This window comes from Vombatus ursinus, unplaced genomic scaffold, assembly GCF_900497805.2.
Source record: "Vombatus ursinus unplaced genomic scaffold, bare-nosed wombat genome assembly UNPS02010394.1, whole genome shotgun sequence".
Taxonomy (NCBI): Eukaryota; Metazoa; Chordata; class Mammalia; order Diprotodontia; family Vombatidae; genus Vombatus; species Vombatus ursinus.
The window spans coordinates 359338-383700 of record NW_020950172.1 but is presented as its reverse complement, the minus strand read 5'-3'; the positions used below and the strand labels follow the sequence as shown (position 1 = coordinate 383700).

The 24363-nt window shown below is 50.6% G+C and overlaps 1 protein-coding gene across 5 annotated transcripts in view; it reads right to left on the bottom strand.

The window, feature by feature from the left end:
* ARHGAP8 (Rho GTPase activating protein 8) overlaps window positions 1-24363 on the bottom strand; it is a 31048-nt gene that overhangs the window by 6344 nt on the left and 341 nt on the right. For 2 of the 5 annotated variants that reach the window (XM_027854273.1, XM_027854271.1), the window contains exons 2-9: window positions 17754-17879; window positions 16540-16683; window positions 15800-15887; window positions 14266-14397; window positions 12706-12792; window positions 8903-9001; window positions 7520-7630; window positions 1762-1835 (exon numbers count right to left, since the gene is read on the bottom strand). In XM_027854273.1, the coding sequence (XP_027710074.1) occupies window positions 1762-1835; window positions 7520-7630; window positions 8903-9001; window positions 12706-12792; window positions 14266-14397; window positions 15800-15887; window positions 16540-16683; window positions 17754-17879 (861 nt within the window). Of the gene's footprint in view, window positions 1-1761; window positions 1836-7519; window positions 7631-8902; window positions 9002-12705; window positions 12793-14265; window positions 14398-15799; window positions 15888-16539; window positions 16684-17753; window positions 17880-19897; window positions 19918-24350; window positions 24358-24363 lie in introns of those variants that run through there. The other 3 variants (XM_027854274.1, XM_027854275.1, XM_027854272.1) reach the window with 3 other exon arrangements.

The following is a 24363-nucleotide window of genomic DNA, read 5'->3' as shown; positions in this document are numbered from 1 at the left end:
TTCCCAGCTCTGACCTGCCCTGTTCTAAGCTCCTTCCCAGCTCTGACCTTCCCTGTTCTAAGCTCCTTCCCAGCTCTGACATTCTCAGTTCTAAGGCCCCTCCCAGCTCTGACATTCTTCATATCATATTCTAAAGTCCTTCCAGCTCTTCCATTGCTGACCTGGTAGAGCCTCCATGAAAATGCCTTAGTGCTTCAGACCATTTTTACAACTGTATCAAGTTTTTATGGTGCCACGTCATGTCCCATTAGGAACACAATACACAGTTATGGCTCCTGGACTTACATGCCAGTCACTCTAATGTGGGTTGTCTTCCCTTCGGGGACAATCCTGCCCCTGGTTGGGAACCTGACAGACACAGCTGTGCGGGAGGCAAGGGGGACACAGAACCCAAGCACTGCAGTGATGAAAAGCTGCTTTGGAAGGGAGTGAGCTTTCTGTCCCTAGAGAGAGATGCTGAAGTCGAGACTGAATGAACCGTCTCAGGGATGTAGAGAAAGTCCTTCGCTCATGGGGGCTTAGGATCAGGAGATGATGATAAACACTACGACTATTTATATAAGGCTTTCAGGTTTGCCAAGGCCTTAACTCAGTGGATGAGGCTGGATTTCTGGCTCTGACACTTTGGGCCTTTTTCCTCTGGACAAGACACAGGAGGACAGGGTTTAATTGAGGCCCAGAGAAGGGAAGGGACTTGCCCAGGGTCACACCAGCCACAAGAGGCAAAGATCTTCTGATGCTAAGCCGGGACTTCACATGAAGATGAGTCTGCCCGGGTGCACCTTGGGAGTTCTCAGGACTTGTCACCCGAACAGAACAACTGGACTCCCAGAGCAGTAGTGCCCCCCCCCTGCCCCGTGCAATGCCCCCTCTTTATCAGCTCACCGTAAGGACCCTTACAGGTGTCCTGTGCAGTAGGAGCCATTGGGGGTGTGTGTGACTTACTGTCCACATTTTACTGAGGAGGAAATGGAGGTTCAGGGGGTGTCCCTTGATGGCGAGGGAGGTCATAGAAAGAGTGAATGCCCCCCCTGTGTAGAAGCAGGTGTCCTGTGGATGGATTCCTGTTGTGGCCAGGGTGGGGGTGGGGGTGGGGGCCAGGGGAGGGATGCTATGAGAGGCTTAGCAGGACCATCAGGCTGGGAGGGGGGCTGGCAGCCTGGTTGGGAGGGCAGGGCTTCTGACACATCCTCGCTGTGCGACCCTGGGGAGGCCACTTCTCTACTCCCCAGCTATCTTTCTAAGGCTGCAAGTTGCTGGGCAGGTGGGGTCTACACTGGCGGGTAGAACTCCCTCTGCCCCTGAAATCACAGGGGAAGCCTCATCCCATTGATGAAGATGCTCACTTGCACCCAATGCTCAGGAGATTCTGGACGTGCTCAGAGACTTTCCCAAGGCCACAGAGCTTGGAGCCGACAAAGCTTGAAATTTAATTTGCCAAGGAGTAGAGAAAAGCTTGGATCTGGGTCTAGAGACACTTAGTGACTGCGACCTTGGGAAGTCACCCCCCTTCTGGGCCTCAGCTGCCTCCTCTGTGAACAAGGGGACTGGATTCAATGGTCTTGACGATCCCTTTTAGCTTTAAGCCCATGGCCCTCCAAACCTCTGAGCCTCAGTCTCTTTGTAGAAGGAGGATGGTTCTCCACCAGACTCCTCCGGGCGGTGTGAGGCTCTCCCCATTGCCCTGAGCATACTGCCACACTTGTCCCTCAGTTCCCTTGGGGGCTGACTCCCCCCTTGCTGCATGGCCCCAGTGCTCACCTTTGTCCTTCAGGTAGGTCACTGTCTCCTTCATGACTGGCGGGATGAGCTCGCCTTTATTTTTGTCTCTGAGGCTAGAAAGGAGAGAAGAAAAATGGCCAGTTTTTAGCCAGGAGAACTAGGAAATGAAGCAGGAGGAACACTCACCTCTCCAGCGCCCACCCATCCTCGGGCCCTCAGAAGAAATGCAGACAGAAGAAGGAGTCTCCAGATGGGAGACAGCTCATGTCTGGGGCTGGCAAGGAGGCCTGGGAGGCACCAACACCAAGGCGTGGTCACATTCCGGCCTCCCTCAGCTGTGTTCCTCTGGATAGGTAACCCACACTCTTCCTCAGCTTCCTCACGGCCAAAGTAGAGCTAATAATGGCCACGATCCCATGAGCCGGAGGAAGCCCCATGGGTCTGGGGGAGGGGAGCTCAGGATCGACTTTCGGCTCCAGCATCTCCAGGGGAGCCCGTGTGCTGGGGGGATCAGCTCATTCTTCAGACCTTCCAGACTGCTGGGGTCCAACTCAACACTGAACCACAGCTAAGGACCTTGGGGGCCACATGTGGATGGAACTTGAAAATAATTTTTTGAGATTTTATTCCTTTCTTTCTCTTGTTAAATACTTCCCAATTACGTTTGAATCTGGCTTGGGCCCCCTCAGGAATGCTGGGGGCTGCAAGTGACATGTTGGCCACGTCTGCTCTAGATGGGAGCTTCCAGAGGGCAGAGACCATGCCGTCATCACCGCACGTGCTCTCAAGGATCCAGCCACGGCAGGAACGATGACAGTAACAGTAACAACAACCATAGCCAGCATTTATAGAGCATTTACAGATGTGCAAAGAGCTTCACAAACATTAACTCATGTGAGCCTTATGATAAGCTTGGGAGGTAAGTGCTATTGTTATCACCTCATTTTACAAAGGAGGAAACTGAGTCACAGTGTGTTTAAGTGACTTACCCAGGGTCACACAGCTAATAAGCATCTGAGACCAGATTTGAATTCAAGTCTTCCTGACTCCAGGCCCAGTGCTCTGTGCACTGTGGCGCCCCCAGGTGCCTAGAAACAACCTCTTAAGACCCTACCCTATGCAGCCCAGCTGGGCTAGAGTTTCATTAAAAGGTAATGAAACTGTCCTCAAGGCATAACTGGCCCAGGGGACCACTGACTGTGTCCTTGTGGCCCAAATTTTAAATCCAGGCCCAGAGGAGTCAGGAGCTCCTTCCTCCCTCAGGTTTCTGACTTGCAGAGCAACACAGCCGGATTGAGGCAGGTGGGCAGGTCCCAACGGAACCAAAGCAGTATCCTTGCTGAGAAGTCTAATTCCATGCAATGGGTGAAGAAACAGCCATTTGGTGACCACAGAATGGAGACCACATGAGCCTCTCACATAGTTTCAATTCTGAGCCAGAAGCCTGTTTGAAGCCCCACCCGGTCTGCACCCAGGTCCAACAGTCCTCCTGGCTCTGAGCCTGGGATCAGATGGTCCCTGGAAGGTCAGAGAAAGGAGCACACTCTCTGGGCGCAGAGCTCAGGGCTCCCTCCGATGCTCCGTGCAGCCTCCCCAAGAAGCAAGGGAAGGGGGGGATGGGCATGGGGGCCGACAGGGAAGGGCACCTTCTGACCCATTTATGCTTCCTAGGATGCAGGATGAAATGAAAAGCTGCTCCACAAGCTTCCGTCTCTGCCTTGTTTTAGATGCATGAAGAAGAAACAAGGGACAGATCAGCTCACTGCTTCTGCCGTTCCCAGACCTGTCAGCCCTGCCTTGGGAGGCAGGTGCTACTGTTATCACCCCATTTTACAGAGGAGGAAACTGAGTCGCAGTATGTTGGGGGAAGTCAGCAGCTATAAGGATAATGGAAGAGGAGAAAGTGCTTGGAAAACTGGCTTGGACACTACTATCCCAGCCTTGAGAGCCCCTCTCCAATGCTGTCTAAGCCCCTCAGGCCCAGAGAGGGGCAGTGACTGACCCAAGGCTGCATAGGAGACCCAGCCAGAGTTGGAACACTGGTCCCCTGCTCCCAGGCAGCGCTTTGATTGGGATACATTGTAGCCTGCGCCATCCACGTATCATACTCTGGTTTGAATCTCTTAACATTGTAGCAAGCCAGAACTCACATCCACACCCGGACAGAAAAATACTGAAAGGGGAGCCTTTATCTCCAGGGGAAGCTGAGAGTCCTCCTAAGAGCTTGGCTGTTTCTCTTCCACTGGCGGTCATCTGCCTGCTCTGCCCCTCCACTTTTCAGGTCAGTTTTCCAGACGGGCGTTGGCTAAAACAAGGCACCAGCGGTTGACAGAGTTGCGTAAAGAGCATCCTGGGTTCATATCCCAGCTGGGCCGCTTCGTGATGTGGGCAGGTCACTTACCGCTCCCTGGGCCTCGGTTTCCTCCTCATAAGATGAGGGGGATGGACCACAAAACCGGAGAGGGGGCGCCTTGCCAGTTCTGGGTGTGCGACCCTGGGATTTCTGTCATGCTCATGGCACGAAATGCAATTGTAGACACGAAAAGTCTTTTCAAGGCTTTTCTAGCTTGGCAGCCGTCCTTCCATCTCTCTCTGGGGACCTGCTGGAGCTTGGGCTGCTGCTGGCCAGGAACGTTCTCAATATGGGGTGGCCTCCAAGCCAAAAGGAGGCATTAAAGGAGGACTGCAGTAGAGGGCAGTGTGGAATGGAGTGGTAGAGAGGGCTGACCTTGGAGTCATGAGACACGAGTTCGAATCCCAGCTCTGCCTCTCACTAGCTGTGTGCCCTTCCTGAACCTCAGTTTTCTCAGGTGCACAACAAGAAGGTTAGACTAGAAGAGCTCTGAGCTCCCTTCTAGCCCCAAGTCTGCGCTCCACACCGTTCCAATCTCTCCTCATTCATGAAACCTTCTCTGATCTCTGGCTGACAACGGACTTCCCCCTCTGACCTGCCACTGCCCTCTGTCTGCTTCCTCTCTAATGTGTTGATTGTGTAACCCTGCACCAACAAGCATTTACTAAGCTCCTACTATGTTCCAGACACTGTTGAGTGGCATTGTTTTATCCTCTCATTAGTACATGAGCTCCAGAAGGGCAGGGTGGTCACATCTGGTGCAAACTTTGTCTCTCCTCCACTACCCTCCACTGGCTCTACATACAGTAGGTGCTTAATCAGTGTGTGTTTTTTTTTCTGTCTCTTGTCACACTGCACCCTCTGAGAGTTCTGCACCCAGGTTTACAGGGGACTCTTCAGCATTTCATCAACTTAATCTATGATTAAAAATTAATTAGCAGCAATTATAAGGCCACTGATTCCTCTAATCACTGTTTCCCTTACATCTCTTAATTACTTTTCTTGGACTGCTAACTCAACCAGCAACAGAGTGTCATTCCCAATTAGCACCATTGAGGTGATGGCAATCATCCCTCACTCTTCATGCTGAGGCTTGGGAAGGGGGAGATGAATGGTGTGTGGGAAGGCCATTAATTAATCAGTGTTCTCCTCTTGGTGATACAACTGACCAGGGTGTCCCCAGGTCTGAGAAGTATGACCTAGTGAACTCCACAAGCCGAGGTTCCATCTCTTGGGGACCATGCTATTCTAACTAGAAGATGGAGTTGAAGGCAACCAGAATTTTGTCTCAGACTCAAGGCCACTCATAATCCTTGAGATGCAATAACTAGCTATCAAGATGAGTTCATTAAAATAGGAAGTGGCCGGAAGGTCTGCAGCCTCACCCCTGTGACCTCTGTATCCCCTGCCACACCTTTGTCTGAGGACATGTTTCATGCCTGTGGTCCCAGGCACAGCAGGGTCCAGGTATAAATACTGCTAGTTGGAAGAGAAGGGTCCAAGACAATCATTCCCATTTTACAGATGAGGAAAAAGGAGGCTCGGGGGCTAAGCTGCCACAGTAGCTTCTATCCATGCTTCCTGCTAGCTCTGCTCTTTAATCCTTGGTTGATTTGAATCTCAGAGGTGGAGGGGAACTTGGGGGTCTTCCACTCCAAGCCCAACCTACCTTGTAATTCTTCTCCAAAACATTTAAGACAAGTGGCCACCTGGCCTCTGCTTAAATCATAGGAAATCATGGATTTGGGATTTGGTCAGAGGTCATCCAATCCAACTACTTCATTTTAAAGATGTGAAAACTGAGGGACAGAGACAGGCAGGGCCATGGGGAGGTTAATTGAGTTGTCTGACGTCATGAGGCAGTAAGGAATAGATCTGGGATTTGACATTTTAACCCAAAGTTCCTTTGACCCTAAATTCACCAATCTTTCCACTATATCACAAACCCTTAGTCACAGGTCTGATTTGATACACACACATATACACATGACACACATGCATATAATTAGCAATTACATTACTATTATATATGTATATATTTATATACATATCATATTACATATACAAAAATATATAATTGGCAGGTATTACATTGCTATTACTTACACACACACACACACACACACACAGAGTTTTCTCTCTCAGAGACTATACATATTGTATATGTGTACTGTCCCTTTAAGAGGCAATAGAATTGTTAACAGTATTAATTTAACTACCTCTCCTGGGGATTCAGTGGGGAGTGTTTGAATTTTAATGATGAGGGACTTGTGAAGAGACAGATTTTTAACTGTTACCTGTAAAGAGCTTGTGTTTTAGCTGATACCTGAAAAGAACCAAAGATAAGGTCCTTCTGAAGAGTGAACTTTGTGCAAGGCAAGACAGAGGGAAAGAACTTATTCCCTGAAAGGACTGAGTTTAGCCTTTATATTACAAACGAATAAAAGTATTCTTAAGAGAAGATGACTGCCATCCTCACAGCTGAATGGTGGGACAGAGTTTCAGAAAAAAGGAAGTCATGGACTCTGGATGTGATATTTCTCATAGCTACCACGTTAGAAATTATTGTGTTATTATTTCCATTTTAAATCAATTGTATAGACGGTAATTTGATATCTTTAAGCCTAGGAGATGAAGATTTTTGGTATACAGAGAGATGACCTCTATACAGTTTATTAAATGAAAAGTAACCTGGGTTGGGGGCTCAGAGCTAATTGTTTAATAATAGCCATGCTGCAATTTTAGTAATTAATATGGAAATATTCAAACATTTCCCTGGATTATGAGAATTAATATGGCAACAAATCAAATAGCAGGCTAAGGGATTGTTATCCCCACCTCTGCTACATGTGAGGATAGCTAAGTGCTAGCAATCTTGTGTCCAGTAGGTTCTTCTCCAATTCTTTGACCATTTATTAAGCACCTATTGTGAGCAGAGCCCCATGCTGACAGGCCTAAAAGAAGTCTGTTTCTGCCAAGTCACTCCTCAAGTGGGGAGTAGGGTTATCACCAGACCCATTTTAGAAGGAAGGAGACTGGGGCCCACTGAGGCAAGTGGGACTGGCCAAAGCTAATCACAGGATTTCGAGCTGGAGGGGCCTTCGTGTGGGCCAATTCCCTTATTTTACAAGAAGGAGAAACATTCTCATTCACAGAATGGAAGCTCCAGGCTCAAAGCTTTGGCTGCTAGCAGGTATCAGAGCCTTGCCTTCAGGGAGCTTCTATTCTAGTAAAGGAAAGAGATACCAACCGAGACAGCCAGCAGACAGGAAAGATGCCACATGACTCACAAATCAGAGAGAGGCTCATGTCCTGGGGGTAGGATAGAGGCAATCAAGGAAGACTTCCTGGAAATGGTGAGCCTGAATCCCTGACTTGTCCTCAGATACACAAACATTCAGAAATTTGGGGGAAATAAGAGAAATGAGCAACTCCTTGGCTTACTATTTCAGGCTAACACCAAACTGTTGGGTGGGCAGAGGAGGGCGGGGTGGTGGCATCTTCACCAAGGGCGGTGGGCGGCCCAGCCTCATGTTCTGCAGCTTTTCATCATGTCTGGGGACAGAACAAATATCACATCACTGACGGTTACCCCACTGACGGCCACAGAGTGTTCCCAAGGCTCCTCCAAGCTCTGAAGTTTTAGACTCACAGAATATGAGGGCTACGCAGGCACTTAGAGTTAAACACACCATCTCCAATCTCCATGCTTTTGCCTAGGCTGTCCCCCATGCTTGGAATGGCCTCACAGAATCCTTAGCTTCCTTCAAGGTTCATTTCCAGGGCCACCTCCCACAAGGGCTTTCCCTGATTCTCTTAGTTGTTAAGGCTCCCCAGAGGTCTTCAAATTTATCCTGTCTCTTCATGGAGACAGTGTGAGGTACTGGAAAGAATATTAACTCTGAAGTCAGGGGATCTGGGTTCAAATCCTGCTTCAGATACTTTGTGACCATGCTCTCAACTCTGGGCCTCAGTTTCTTCATGTGTAAAGGGAGGCAGCTGGATGTGATGACCTCTGGTATCCTTTCTAGCTGTGATCCTAACATACCTGCCTCATCTGTATTCAAGTCCTTACCCACAAAGTCCCACAGAATCAAACTCCTCAAAGGCAGGCACTTCCTCTTCCCCCATCTTCGTTTTCTCTCCCCAGGACCTAGCATGGGCCTGGTACATAAGAGGTGCCTAATAAATGCTTGTTGATTTGAAATGCGTGTCATCTAGATCAAGGTCCTCATTTAGAAGCTGAGGAAAATTTGGCCCAGAGAGAGGAAAGGACCAGCCCAATGCCACACAGAAAGGTCCTTTGGGGGTTAGGATGATAAGCCTCTGTCTCTGGAGTGAGGCTAGTGCTCCTTTCGTGGGCCTTAGGCAAGCTCTGAAAAGTGTGTCCTCCCAGGCCAAGGGCTACTTTGGGCCTTGTGGCCCTGACCCCCAGCCATATAGCTAACTCCACGTCTGAGCTGGTCAGCAGAGCTTCCTGCCACTGATGAAGGACGAGCTCACCCCCACATTTACTGCACCCTGGGCCAATGACTGTCTTGTCCACCTTAGGTCTGGCTCTGACCCCAGCTGAGCTCACATGTGCTTCTTCCACTGCTATCATCATCATGATGACCATCACCATGACCACCATCATCATCACCATGGTCATCAATGTCCCCATCACCGTTGTCATCAATGTCCCCATCATCATCACCATGGTCATCAATGTCCCCATCACCATCACCATGGTCATCAATGTCCCCATCATCATCACCATGGTCATCAATGTCCCCATCACCATCACCATTGTCATCAATGTTCCCCTTTGTCATTTCTCCAACTCACCGAATGACCTCTGGAGGAATCATCAGCTGGTCATACTTGAGATGCTCCCTTAGCTCACTTAAGTAGTTGAAATATGTCACCTTTTTCCCAAACTTGTGGCTAAAAAAGAAAAGGATCAGGGTTAAGAAGAGAAGCCCCTGCTGGGGAGGTGGGGAGAGGATGACTGAGGGAGGCCAGGCCAGCTTAAGCTTTTGTATTTTGTGGAACCCAAATCCTGACAAGACCAGGAGCTTCCTGTCTTCTCAGCGGCCTGAGTGAAAAGCCACTACCACTATCATCATCCCATTGCATAGAGGAAGAAACTGAGGCTCAAAGAGACAAGACTTGTTTAAATCACACTGCCAGCAAGAGCCACAGCTGGGATTCCTGGACCTCCAGGGCCATTGTGCCACTGAGCCACAGGAAGGGTACCAACATGGTCAGAGGCAGGAGGGACTGCCTTCCCATAGCCAAGCTCCCTGACAATCTCATTTCAACAAAACCAAACCAACAAACTCTCTTCGAAAATCATTAGGAATCCACACCCCCTTGTAAGAGGCCACTTAGGAGCTGGGGGCATTGTAGGAAGTCAGAGAAGGACTTCCTCTGGATGACGAAGGTCTGAGGCTCGGAACCCTCAGAGCAGATAGGTCACTTCAGCAAGGACTGGCTGGGCCCCACAGATGACATGTTAGGGATCAGTAGGTCAAACAGCATTCATTAAACACTAACTGTGTGTCAGGCACCATGCCAGTACTGGGGATACAAAGAAACACAAAATCACCCTCAAAGAACATACAGTCTAAGGGGTAGATAATGTGGAAACAACTACCAGTTCCATAGGTAAGTGGATGGGAGGTGATATGAAAAAAGGAAGGTACCAACAGCTGGGGGAGAGAATGGGGAGGAAGGAGAGAAGCCCAGCCCTCCCCTCAAGAGGCCCACATGCTTATGGGCAGCCAGGCCCAACAGGGACAGAATGGGGAGTCTGAGCTCTATGGCTGCTTCAGCAAGGCACCTCCCTCCTGAGCCTCGGTTTCCTCCTTTGGAAGATGGGGATGAAAATACTGGCACTGGATGGGAGCTGTCTAGCCCAGCCTGGCCTGGAGTCAAGAATCTTTCTTCAGCCTCTCTGATGAAGAGTGGGGTGCTGGGGATAGCTGGGGATAGCTGGAGGCCCCACATGGAAGTGCAGTTGACAGCAACAGAGGGTGGTTGGGATTGAGGGGAGGACAGGATGGCCTAGAGGCTCCAGACCTGGGAGACCAGGTGAATGATGATGAGTGAGGTCAGAAGAGGGAGCGCACCACAGAGGGGAGGAGATGGGCTGATTTGGGATGTGTCAGACAGGACTTTCCAGGAGAAGCCAGGAGAGGCTCATGCCTGATCAGTAGGCTGGCAGCCAAGCCCTCCCTTCTCCCCCCAGCGGAAAACCAGAAGCATCCTGCTGCCCTGCAGGGAGCATTTATCACTGGAATTTCCCAGCTCTCTCAGGGATTACAGGGATGGCATCGATAGACCGGGGTGGACTTTGCCAGCTGACCACCTGAACAACTTTGAGCAAAGCGAAGCTCAGTTTCCCCCTCTGTAAAAGGAGGGGGATGACTGGGGTAGCTGGCCTCCGAGGTCCCTCCCAGGCCTGGGCCTCAGTTTACCCCTCGAGCTGGCCCTGAGGGTCCTTCCAGATCTAGGCCTATGACCCTTGGACTCCAACCCTAGACATAAACCAGAAGACAAAGCCAGTGGCATATGAACTCCCAAAGGGCAGAGACCGTTTTCTCCTCGCACACAGCAAGAGCTTAATAAATGCTCGGTGAAGAACATGAACTCCTCTTCCCTTCCGCTCCCACACACATTCATTAACCAGCTTACTACAGGAGCAGCCGACTTGTGGGCACTGGCTCCCTCTAGTGGAGGAAATGGAACTGAGTGAGTCTCAGCTGATGCCCTCGAGCCCTTCCTAGGAAGCGTGGGGGAGGGGGGGGACGTTTGCAGCCTTTCTGAGCCCAGCCCCCTCAAACAGCACTGGGGGGAGATGACTGCATCATCTGGGAAGCCTGAGGGGTCCAGAGCTGGAAGGGACCTCAGCGGCGATCGGGTCTAAGCCCCTCACATTACTGAGGAGGAAACTGAGGCCCAGTGAGGGACGTTACCCACCCAAGGTCCCACTGGGAGCGGGGGGCAAGGGCAAGATTTCGCCCCAGGCCCTCTGACTCCAAATGTTCTTCCTGCCTCAGAGGCCCTTTGGTCCATCCCAGACCTGACCAAGAATCTCCTTTCTGGCTTCCAGCCAAGGTGGGGGAACTTCCTACAAGACAGCCCCTTTCACTTTGGGAGCCTCCACTGGCCTCTCTGCCACATCTGCCCCTAGGGCAAAGGAGAAAGAGATTAGCTCCTCCTCCGTAGGACAGCCCTTTACCAATGAGAGTTGTCCTTCAGGGAGTCACCCAGCAGAAAACAAGGTGCAGAGCTAGTGATGGTACAGGAGAGGAAGAGGAAAAAGACCCAGAGAGAGCCCTGGGGACAAATGCACCTTCAAACCCCAGAACTTGATTGAGTTCAGACCCAGTAACAAGATGGGTATGTTCATGGATCCAGCATCAAACCAAGCACCATGTTGTTCTTAGCGGGCATGCTGCCCCACTCCCTGTATCAGCGCCTCCACTGGACAAAAAGACCAGCCTGCTTCTAAAAACATCAACCCCTTCAGCTCACTTTTGCATTAGCTTTTAAAAGTTCTCAAGTCACTCCGTGTGTAGGTAGCAGAAATATTAGGATCCCTGGGTTTGAGGCCTGGTCATGCCTCTTTCTAGCAAAGTGTGTGCGTGCATGTGTGCGTGTGTGCGTGTGTGTGTGTAAATGTATATGTGTGAGTATGTGTATATGTGAGTGCATGTATGTGTGAGTGTATGTATATTGTATACTTGTGTGAATATGTGTGAATGTGTATGTGAATGTATGTGTGTATATGTGTAAATGTATATGTGTGAGTACGTGTATGTGTATATGTGAGTGCATGTATGTGTGAGTGTATGTATATTGTATACTTGTGCGAATATGTGTGACTGTGTATGTGAATGTATGTGTGTGTGTATATGTGTAAATGTATATGTGTGAGTATGTATATGTGAGTGCACATATATTTTGTACGTGTGTGTGTGTGTGTGTGTGAGAGAGAGAGAGAGTATGTGTGTGACTGAACCTCCCTGATGGAATGTAACCCTCTTGAGGGCAGGCACTGTTTCCATTTTTTTCCATTGTTTTATTCTCAGTGGGTAGGACATATCTGGCATGCCAGAGGTGCTTAATAAGTGTTTGCTGATGCACAAATGCACTGATTAAAGGTGTAGTAGAGAAGCGCAGCATATTAGGAAGCTAGACTCTAGAAGAGTGGAGACTACAAGGGGAAAGCCCGCTGGCAGCTCAAAAGGGGAAAGGGACGTGCCCAAGGTTATAGAGCAAGGAACCAGAAAAGTCGGGACTAGATTTCAGGATCCAGGTGGTAGCTGCCCCTGTTGAGGAGTCCAAAAATCAGAATAAAAAAAAAATAACCAGAAAGCAGCTCTCCCTCGTGATTCATATGAAGCTGTCTGTGGCCCCGGTCACCAGGGAGCAGTGCAGGATTCATCTGGCAAAGTTTGACAATAAAGTCATTCTGCTGCAAGGCTCTGGCACCATTAGGTTCTGCGGGGGTCCCATCAGGGACAGGGTAAATACGAGGACACAGGAGAGAGGCCTTGGGGAAACCCTTTCTGGGGACAATATTGTTGCCCGTGGTCCTAACAGAAATGGGCCAACCAGCAGTCCCAGGAATGGAGACGCACCTAATGAGGGGCTTGAAAATGGTCCAGAGGATCTTGATGAAGTTGGTAGGATGCACAACATAAAGGGCTTTCAAGTTTTTCTTGTACCTGTTGGAAGAAGCACAGGGTTATGTGAGTCCTCTGATGGGGGCTCTTCTATGAAAACATCTACAGAGACAGGGCAAGGCCCCAGGCCCTCAGCAACAGGTCCACAAAAGCAGGTCCAGACACTTCACTTTGGACTCTTGGTTCAACAAGGCTACAGCTGACGGGAATCTGAACGATGCATGTCCTGCCTGCCTAGATAGAGGGGCAGCGGTAGTGTGACAGAAAGATCTTGGAATTCTGACCATCACTAATTCAGCCTGTGACTCGGGACAACTTTCTTCCCTCTCTATGCCTCAGTTTCCTCCCCTGTAAATTGTAAGGTCTCTCCCACTTCTGACACTCTCTGTTCTAAGTCCCAGCCCACCCTCCTCCTTCCTAGTTCTGACATTCCCTGTTCTAAGGCCTTTCTCGGTTCTGATATCACCTGTTTTAAGGGCCCTCCCAGCTCTGACCTTCCCTGCTCTCGGTTTCCTCTCAGCTCTGACATTCTATGATGCCAAGAGAGGCTTCAGACTGGAGGAAGCCAGCAGCTCTGGCCACTACTACCAGGCCCCCCACCGCCCCAGTTATGAACACCGCCACCTCTAGTCTCTCAGTAGACTCCCAGCAGCTCCGTGAGGAGGCAGGGGAGGGAGTTTAAACCCATTTTACAGATGAGGGGCCCACAGCCCAGAGAGAGTTGTTCAACGGTGCTGCTGCTGAAACTTGTGTCCTCTCTTCACTGTTCTGAGCTGTTTCCCAGGCATCTAGACAGTTGGTTCCTTAACAACAGTTTATCTTACTCCTCCTTGGCCAGTAACTCTGGGAGCATCCAGCATGGAGCCTGGTCTACATATGATCAAATCACTGAACAAGTAGCTTAGCGTCTTGGAAAGAGCATTGCTGTTGGTGTCTGAGGACCTGAGTTCAAATCCTATCTCTGCACTTTGTGACCTTAGCTCAGTCCTTTCCTCTTCTCTGAGCCTCAGTTTCCTCTTCTGTAAGATGAGGAGGTTGGACTAGGAGGCCTCTGAAATCCCTTCTATGATACCAAAAAGGATCTTTGTCGTCAACTGTGTCTGGCATCTGAGGACCATTTTACCTAACTGCAGAAAGCCCCGTCACCAGAGCATTGCCCCAAGAGGATGGACACTTTTGGCCACAGTGACTCACCAAGTCTTTGGGAAAGGGTGTGGCCTCATCGAGAGGGCCCGCAGTGCCTCTGTCCCAGCTCTTTGACATACTCACTTCTGTCTGTCCATTAGCTATTCCATCTCCAGCTTTAAGAATTACCCAAACCTGGCTCCCACGTTTGGTCCCAGGAGGAGTTGCCCATTCCACTGGGCTCAATCTCACCTCCCCCCATCATCTGGCTTCCCCTCCATCTGACTTGAGTTCTTTCCCTTCCTCTTCAGCTAAGAGGAGCCCTCCTACCCACCTGCAGCAAGGCAGACACTCCCCCCCACCCCCTCCAAGACCGGACCCCAGACATACTTCCGGCCCAATTCTTTGTAGGCGCTTTGAAGCCAGCTCAAAGAGGGCTTGTTGCGGCTCGTCAGCCCGTAGTGGAAGTAGACGATGGTGTAGTCATTCTCTACATATTGGTCAAGGGTGTACTTCAGGTACCTGGCCAGGGGACAGGGAGAGATCGTATTGTCCGAATCAGCTTCTTCTAACTAGCCCTCACCACGTTCCTTCCCCCTGCCTCACCTGCAGTGGTCTCCCTCTCACCAGGCATCAGAAAACTATCACCAAAAAACTCAGAAAACTCAACTGGGCAGAGTCCTTTATGAGACGACTCCATTCCACACACATTTATTGAGCACCTACTGTGTGCAGACCCCAGTGCTGAGGCTAGAAGCATCTACAATTTAGAGAAAACTTCCATGAGGCTTCTGGGTGTCTAGAGCACTGGCAGAGTTCTTAGAAGTTATCCTGCCCGAACCCCCTCTTTTTGTACTTCCAGAAGCAGTTCAGTGACAAGATCACACAGAGAGTGGCAGTCAGGACTCAAACCCAGGATCCCTGCCTACAAGGAAGTCACAGAGCTGGAACTGGATGGTATCTCTGAGGCATCTATCCCAATTCTCTAATTTTGCAGGTGAAGAAACTGAGGCCCAGAATAGGGCCAGGTCCCTCCACCTCTAGCTAACTCTAATAGGAAATCTTTCCTAATGGTTGGACCACTCTCCCTCTCTCCCACTCTTCCCAATGCCCTCTGGGGCCAAGAAGAAGTCCTTGCCTCTCTCCCATACCCCCAACCCCAAAGAAAATACCATTTTTTGGTCTAAGGAGGCATGGGCTCAGTAATCCTAGAATAGGATTCCCCCATCCCCACCTCTAAACAAAACTGGAAGCAGCCCATGTTAGGAAAACAGGCATACTCATGCATTGTTGGTGGAGTTGCGAATTAGTCAGTCTTGAGCAACAGTCTAGAAGAGTCTCCCATGAGGTGCAAGTTAGGGGGAATTTAGACTGCTAGCCTCAGAAAGGATCTTCTGAGCAGGAATCTGCTCTAGGACCCCTTTACCATTCAGTGGGTCTCCAGCCTCCAGCTCTTCTCAGTAACCATAGTACAAAATCTTTCATGCTAAGGGCATTAACCTTAGCATTCTGTGAGGTATGAGGGGAAGGCCATTACCAACAGGAAGGACTCAAGAAGGCTTCCTGGGCCAAGAGGGTCTGGGGGCGACAGATACCTGCCCGACTGGAGCGTGGTAGCAGGAAAGGCATTCAGGACACAGGAAGAAGTCTGAGTGGAGGCCCAGTTGGGTGGGAGAGCCCAGGCAAGGCCTGAGGACCAAGCAGAGGCTGGAATGCACAGCGAAGAATTCTGGGTGCTCTGCCTCCCTTGACTGTGAGACCCAGGAGGGCAAGGACAACACCTCGTTGGAGACCAGGTCCCAGTACAGGCCTTGGTGTACAGCAGTCACTTCATAAATGCTCATTAAACCCTACGTCACACAGAAATGCCAGGGACAGCGACCTCTCTCGAGGAAGGCGTGAGGGGCAGAGGCAGGAGGCTTACCCCAGGAGGTGGCTGTGGTTGAGCTCGTGAGAGGGGGGCATTCGGCAGCAGCTGAAGGTAATGACTCGTCTCCCTGAATTGTCATCCCCTGTGAAACCAAAAGAAGATCTGCTGGTCAGGGCAGAGCAGTCAAGACTGAGGGGGAGCCTTGGGGCTCTCCTTCGCTGGCCGTAGGAGGAAGGGCCAGAGCACACCCCAGGCCTGGCAGCAGATCCAGGTTGACAAAGTCAGCCCCTCTCTGGGCCTCAGTCTTCACCTTTGCCAAACTGGGACCAGCCCCAACTCCTGCCGTCCTAGTACTGGCGTGTCGGTCCTTTCCTTCCAGCCACACATCTCAGGCACTGGGGGGATGGGAGAGTCTCTCAAAGAGAAGTAGGAGGAGGTCAGTGGGCTGCTAGGATCCCCCTGCCGAGCTTCTGGAAAGGGGAGGCAGTGCTCTCTGCTGCTCCCACGGGTGGGTGTTAAGAGAAATGACACCTGGTCCAGATCAGCCCCTGCTGGAAGCTGCCTGGGCACTAAGAGGTCACACAGCCAGGATGGTACCAGGCAGGGTCGGACACAGCCCTTCTAAGGGGGGCCCTCTGACCACTGTGCCACACTGCCTTTCTACTAAGTTATTTTGTTATTCACAGATTTGGGAGCTTTGCATCTCTTCATTCCAAGACCTTTCACAAACAGAACTGGGCCCTCCAGGGGGGCAAGGCCAGCAGGCCCCCCAGCCTCACTCCAGCCCCATGTACCTGCTAAGTGGAGGATCCCATGCCTGGCCACGTCGTAGTATGGATGGTCCATGCCCAGTGCTGAGTCCTTGCAGGCTGGGGTGCACGCAAGTGACACCCTTGGCGCTCCTAATGTAGTAGCTTCCTCTTCCTCTTTCTGTAATTCTGCAGCAAGAAACAAGCCTTGAAGGGTGCAGAGGTCCCGACAGCAGACGCCCCCAGCAAGAAGGCTATCAGCTCCACGGTGCACTGGCCATAGGCAGAGGCGGTGGAGGCCCCATCCCAGGCCTCAGGAGCACCGCCAGAGCAGCTCCCTCACCGGAGACCCAGGAGAAGATGGCACCATCACCATCCTCATCCTGGGCATGTCTCCAGGGTCTCCTGGACATGGATATTTGCAGAGCACTTTCTGCACCACAGCCCCTGCCAAAGAGGGGATTTGAGCCCTGGTCTTCAGGCTCAAAGCCAAGGTCTTTTCACTGCTTCTTTCTTGGGGCCCCATTTGAAGGAGGATGGAGAAGATGGGGTGACTGGGAAGGCCAACCCAGCATGCGTGTGATGTATCACAGAAACAAAAAAGTGACCTACAAACCCACTGGTCAGTCCGCCACATCCCTTTCTCCGATGAAGCAAGAAGACTGTGTAGGCCCAGCCAGCAAGGGGCGCCACGCACTTCCATTTCAGAGGCTTTAGACCCTCTCTAGGTCTGTGGCCCTGAGCTGGAGCCTCTATGATGTGGGAGAAGAGCTTCCTGGACTGGATGTCCCCCTAAGGCTAAGGCTGTGTCTTGTGAAGACTCTCCATCTCCCCCAGAGATAAGGGCTCTGCCTGGAGCTCAGCACACAACTTGAGGCTCCGTTTGCTTAATTGGCTGAGTTCCAGTGAATAGGCCCTTTCTGCAGTCTCACGGGGGGGACGAAGACCTGAGTTCCAGTCTGCTCTGTTAACCTTAGGTTAGACCCTTCGTTCTCTGGGGCTCAGTTTCTATCATCTCTAAAACGGGCAGAGAAGTCAAGGCTCTCCCTGCCTGTCGGAAGAAATGAGCCGCGCACAGAAATAAGAGCTCGTTGCTACAATGCCTGGCCCTGCCCTCCCCAGGTCCCCATCAGGAGCTCCCAGCAGGCGTGGTGTAGGAAACGGCACAGTGACTGGCTGTCTCTGAAGCTTACATCTGTCTCTGACATTGGCCCCAGATTGTCCAGGACACCAAGTGAAATGGAATCAGGAGCATTTACCTATCTCTGCTAATGCCTCCAAGTCAATCCCCGACATGTTTCCAGCAGAAGCCAATCCAGCTTGGAGGCTGGGAGTGGAGCTCAGGGTTCCCTCCTGGTCCTCAGATCGCCTCTTCTCAGACAGCTCTAGAAAGGATGCATATGGCTGATGAGAGTCTAACAAAATTACGAATCCCAGCTTGAGAGCTGGAAGGAAGGCAGACTCCTCGGGGCTCACCCAGTCTGATCTCCTTTTATGGGGGAGAAAACTGACGCCCAGAAAGGGAAGTGACAGGGCAGCTAGGCAGCACAGTGGATAGAGCACTGGCCCTGAAATCAGGAGGACCTGAGTTCAAATCCGGCCTCAGACTAAACACTTGACACTTACTAGCTGTGTGACTCTGGGCAAGTCACTTAACCCCAATTGCCTGAAAATAAAAAGTAAAAATAAAAATAAAGATAAAGAAAAGATTGTTTAAAAAAAAAAAAGAAAGAAAGGGAAGTGACCAGCATCAGATCACCCAGGTAGGAAGTGGCAGATGCTGGACCTGAATCCAGACCCTCGACCTCCCAATACAAGGCTCTTTCTACTGTTTACCTTGCTGCTTTAGACAAGACTTTTAAAACTCTCTCATTTCCAAAGTCTATGAGCTTAGGGAAAAAAACAAAGATCATTCAAGTGATCAAAACCCGACTGATTAATTCCACCATTCTCGACATCACTCGGGTCGGCAGTGTTCCACGATGGAGAGAGCCCTGTGCTCTCAGCTAAGTGGATGACCGGGGGCAAATCCCTCCCCCTCTCTGGGCCTCAGTTTCCTCATCTGCAAAAGGAGTTGGCTAGCTGTGTGACCCTGGGCAAGTCACTTAACCCCGATTGCCTCACCAAAAAACAAAAAACAAAAAAAAACAAAAAAGAGGATTCCTTTCAACTCCAGCTGATGACTCTATGAGCCTGTCTGCTTTGATCATCCTAAAATGGGGGTTGGGAGGACCTTCTGTCCCAGAGCAGGGTTTAAATGATTCCCACACGCAAACTTCCATTTCTGTCCTCCTCTCACCAGGAATGGCCTCCCAGATTCCCTGGCCCAAAGGACTCTAGAGCTGCAAGGAGCTAAGGTCATCATCCCATTTTACAGATGAGGAAACTGAGGCCCAGAGCCCAGAGTCCCAGTTCTAACAAATACCCACTGATTTCAACCAGATTAAAATGTCCTCAGAAAGAACCTGGGCTGAAACTGTCTCAAAAGCTGAATACAGCAGGAGTTAGACTACCCGAAGTGGTCCACGAGGGAGAAGGGAAAGGTCCCTGTGTCTGTGTAGACAGCTATATCTGATGCCTACACTACCCAGTTGCATTCCAGGGGACCCCATCATAAGCCGGATGGAATAGGTCTCATTTCTCACAGCCTTCAAGGTGTTGATGTTCCCTTGATGGATACCTCCTCTGTGCCAAAGAGATAACATAATCCCTAGGGCAACACTGCACAGCTCAGATCACTGCTAACATGCTACTGAGGGAACTCCTTTGACCTCAAACCTTTGTGATAAGATAAACTAGAGATGGAGAACATTTCCTGGTATAGAGATGAGCCCGATCTCCTTCTCTCTCCACTCATAAAGAAATGAAACAATCTACTTATACCAAGGGGCAGCTAGGCAGCACAGTGGATAGAGCACTGGTCCTGGAGTCAGGAGGACCTGAGTTCAAATCTGACCTCAGACACTTATTAGCTGTGTAACCCTGGGCGAGTCACTTAACTCTGCTTTAGTTCCTCATCTATAAAATGAGCTGGAGAAGGAAATGGCAAATCACTCTAGTATCTTTGCCAAGAAAACACCAAATGGGGTTATGAAAAGTCAGATACGACTGAACAATAACAACACCTATATCCACCAATGGCAGTGGGAAATTCATTCATTCACTTATTCATTTGTTCATTCAACAACTGCTTTCACCAGTGTTGGGCATGAGAGGAAGAGAATGATAAACAACATCTGCTCATACATGTAGGGTTGTGGGCTCAGAGATTGTTCCAAGGAGTGCCAGGACCCCTCAGCCCCCCACCCTCCAGACCCTGTCTATGGCTCCCCCCCCAATTCACTGTAAAGTGGATTGTTGTTATAAAAATAGAAATGTGCAAACAGGCTCTGACAGCAATTACCTTCATGCTGCCCAGCCAAATTAGTGCCTCGGTCCCTCGGGCAAGTTCTCTGGAAATGGCATTTGGGACCTGAGGGCACAATGAGAGAGGCCAGGCCAGAAGCAGCCCTCTTCTGGATCTGGACCTGGCAGGGCCAGGCCAAAGCAGCGGGCTTGGCCACAGAAGGTGAGCCCACATCAGTAGTCATCACAGCAGGATCTCTAAAGCCCTTTGAGGTTTGCAGAATGCTTAATCCCATGTTCTTCAAGTTAAGGCTCTGAGATGAAATGAGGGTGCACAGGCCACACAGCTGGGAAGTGGCAGGGGCAGGATCTGAACCCAGGACCCCCTTACTCCAAGGGGAGCACCCTCCACTGCCCCACCCCCGCTGCTGAGAGCAGGGATCCTTTATACCCTGTAAAGTCTTCATTCCAGGGCCAAGGACCCTGCAGGAGCTCAATGCTGACCCAGGTATTTTAACTCAATTCAACACTTAGTAAGTGCCCACTGTGAGCAGGGTGGTGCTCTGGACTGGGAGACTCACCAATTTTTAGATAAGACAGGAAAGGTGGCCTTGCCCAGAAATGGAGAGGCAGAGGCAGGACATCTTTGGTTCAAAGCCTGTAGCAGACACGTCACATTGGCCACACGACCCCAGACACTGGGCTTTCTCTAAACTAACAAAATCACAGGGGGTGTCTGCCCTTGTTCAGTCCATGGGTGTGCATGTATGTGTGTATGCATACACATGTATGAGTGTATATGTACGTGTGCATATGTACATGTCTATGCACGTGCATGTATGTCAGTGTGATATGTTTATGTGTGCACATGTGTGTTTATACATATGTGAGTGTATATGTTTATTTGAGTGTGCATGTATGTATATGTGTGTGAGCGTGTATGTATGTATACATATGTAAGTACATATGTTTACACGCGTGTGTGTGCATATGCGTGTTTGGGGGTGTGTGTGTGTGTGTGTGTGCATATGACAAAGTCCAGACCTGCCCCTAGCTTTCAAAGACCTTATAATGCAATGGGGGTGAGCGAAGCAGCTGCAAAAAATACATCAAGTTCCCCCTCCACTCTCCCCACCCTGACTCCTCCAAACATCTAGAAACTGCCGCAGACCAAATCCTGACTGGGAGAGCCAAACGACAGTCTCCAGGAGTCACTTCTCCAGCCCAGGCTGGCATAGGGCTACACACAGGGAGGTCACCACTCACGGGGGGTGGAGTCTGGCCAGGAGCATGCCCCCTGGAGCCCTCCAGGGCAGAGAGAAGCTGTGCACAGGAGCAAGAGATGGTGCCAAGCGCCAGCATTCCCCTCTGTGTCCCCCCAAGTGCCAGGGCACAGACCCAAGGCAGACGAGGATGTCACCTACACCTAGGGGCAGCATTTCCCTCTGAGGTAAGGAGTGGTGGAAGGGCCTAAGGCAGGGGACAAGAGAGGCATCATTCTGAAGCCGGCAGCAGCTGTGTGGCTCTGACCTCAGGAGCAGAGAAGGGTCTCTGTTCTAGCTCCTAGCCCAATCTGAAGCCCACAGAGGAAGAACCAGGGCAGGAATCCCATAGCAAATGGGAACCCGAAGTTCTATCGCTCTGAAGCAGCATACCTGCCAGCTCGCTGATGATCCAACAGCATCTACTGAAGCTTCTGTCAGGGCTCGCAAGCCCGGAGGCTGCTGCTAAGGTCCAAACTTAGGTTAGGAAATTGCAGAGCTTAGATGGGGGCAGGGGGAGGAGGGATCAGGCATCACGCCACCAGATCTTTTTGGGAGCATTGAAAGCTGTCAGGTCTTCAGCCAGAGAGCCTGGAATAACACAACATCTAATACTCCAAGAGAGCAGCAAGACCAACTCGGACCTTCCCTGAAGATGTATGAAGAGCCCTAATGGGAAGTTCAAAGTCAGGAATCTGGAAGAAGGCACAAGGAAGTCCCACCATAAAAGGTTATCACAGTGACGGGGTCACTCAAGATGCAAACCCAGAAGAAGAGGGTGACTCCAAAACAGCTACAAGCAAAGCCTCAGAGGAAAACACAGCTTGGACACAGACTCAACTAGAATTCCTGGAAGAGATAAAGCAAGAGTTTAAAAGGAAATTAAAAGTGTCTTATCCATGATATGAGAGCACATGGGGAAAAAATTGGAAAAGAAACGAGAGCTAAAGATGAATAAATTGGAAAGGGAATTAACAGCCTGGCACAAGATGTACGCAACCTTGTGGCAAACTCCCTAAAAATTAGAATGAAGCAAATAGAAGCCAATGACTCCATGAGACAACAAGAAATAGTACAACTGAGGCTCAGGGATAACATGACTTGCCCAAGGTCACTCAGCTAGGAAGTGTTTGAAGTGGAATTGGAATCCACATCCCCAGACTCCACCTCATTATGACTCATCATATGCCAGGCTCTGAACTTTGAGCTAGGGGAGAGACACAGCAGAATGGCAGCCCATTCCCTGCTGGCCCCCAAAGAGTCGGATCAAGTGAGGGTGTGACAGATACAGGAGAAAAAAATTTAGAATTGTTAGACCACCTGAAAGTCATGACCAATTTAAAAAAAAAAAAGAGCCTCTAGATCATATTTCAAGAACTCTTAAAGGAAAACAGCTGGGATCTTTCAGAAGCAGAGGACAAAGTGGGATGAGAAAGAATGGGCTGGGCCCCTCCTGAAAGAAACCCCTCGGGGAACAGTCTGACACCACAGCTCTGCAAGCCTGAGAATGTCAGGGTGCCCGAGTCTGCGATCAGGAGATTTTCAAAGTGTTACATGCATGCACGGAAGAGAACGGCAGGAAGGCTGGAAGGGAACACAGATCAGCAGGACAGTTTGGAAAGTGACGGGGCAAATCAATTACATATTTAAAAGGAAAAACAACAGAGATTTATACTTTCACCTAAATTACAACCCTCTTTTTCTGCTCTGCTGTGTATAAGGAAATGCTCATTTTATACGCTGTTTGTTACGTGCAGAATTTGAAAAATAATGACATTTTTTAAAAGATACATTTCTAGTTATTTTTATCCTGGCACATTATGGTTCAATTTCTAGGTTCTCTTTCCCCTCCTCAATGAGCCCTAGGAGATGTGGGTTTGTGATGGGAAGTAGAGGTAGGTGAATGGGGCATATCCCTTCCCATGCTTACCCAGTGATAGGGGATAGAGGTGAGATGCTACTACTTATTGAGGGTTGTAAGCTAGAATGAGAGAGGGGATGCCATGGGGCTTTGGAAACATTAAGGCTCTATAGAAATGCTGCTGCTGATTGCTGCCAAGATCTCCAGAGGTGTGCCATGGCTGGCAGCCAGGACTCCTGATTTCCTGGGTCCTGAGGTCCTTTCTAGCCCAATTTGTCCACAGCTCATAATCTCTTGATCTAATGTACAGGTTTCTGACATTTGCCAAGGTCAGGCAGAGACTGGAACCCAGTACCTTTGGGACATTCCCAGCTTCCTCTGCCAGGCTGGAATGGGGGGAGGGGGGAGAGAAAGCACAGGCAACTCAGTCCCACAAGCTCAGAGCAAGGCTGAAAGTGTGTGGGACCCAAGCCCAGCACCCCAGCTCGGCAAGCCTGAGTGTCAGGATGCCCAAGTCCGGGACCCTACAGATTTTTAAAGATGGAGGTGGGGGGAGCCATTTTACTATCCAAACGGTTCACATACTCCTTCCTCAGCCCCATGTGACCCCGATTATTCTAGCATCTGTGGGCGAAGAAAGCTCCCGGTGACAACCAGCGGCTAGGGATTCAGGAAGGCTGGGGCTCCAGGCCCGCCCCCACCCCTACCTCGCTTTGTCACTAGTTATGGGCCCAAGGGTCGGTGACCCCTCTCAGATTTCCGGCTGTGTAGGTGGGGGCTCCTCAACCCAACAGGGCTCTGACCTCAGAACTAAATAGCGAGGCTTCAGGGAGACAGATAATGGACAGAACCGCCTTTAGGCACGTCCGGTGTGCCGGGCCCCAGCCAGAGCGCCAGGGACCCGGGGACAAAAGTGAAACCAAGTCCGGCTTGGCCGCTCCCGCCCATTCCATGGGCGAGTGAGGCTCTTCTGTCCTCCTGGCCTCAGTTTCCTCTTCTGTGAAAATGAATGGGAGGATGTCAGCGGCCCCCTGAAGCTCCAGGCTCCTCGCACTCCCAGCCTCTCCTTCCAAAGTCCCTCGCCCCCTCCCCAACCCCTTGGGAAAAGGGGCGGAAGCCTCCTCCAGCTCTGACTTGGAGTCTGGGAACCCCGGGAAGGAAGGACCCCGTGGGAGGAGGCGGGGAGGCGCTCCCCAACCCAGAACTCTTTTCTAGAGGTGGGGGGAGAGGTGGGAGGTAGGAGCTGGGCCAAACGATCCAGCCCCCAGCCAGGTGACCTCAGTGCAACGGCCCCTCCCTCTCCCTAACGACTTTCTAGTCCCGCAACAGGTGCGCCCTGATCCCACATCCTCCTCTCCCCAGCCTAGCCCAACCCAGTCTTGACTCACCCGGCCCTCCGGC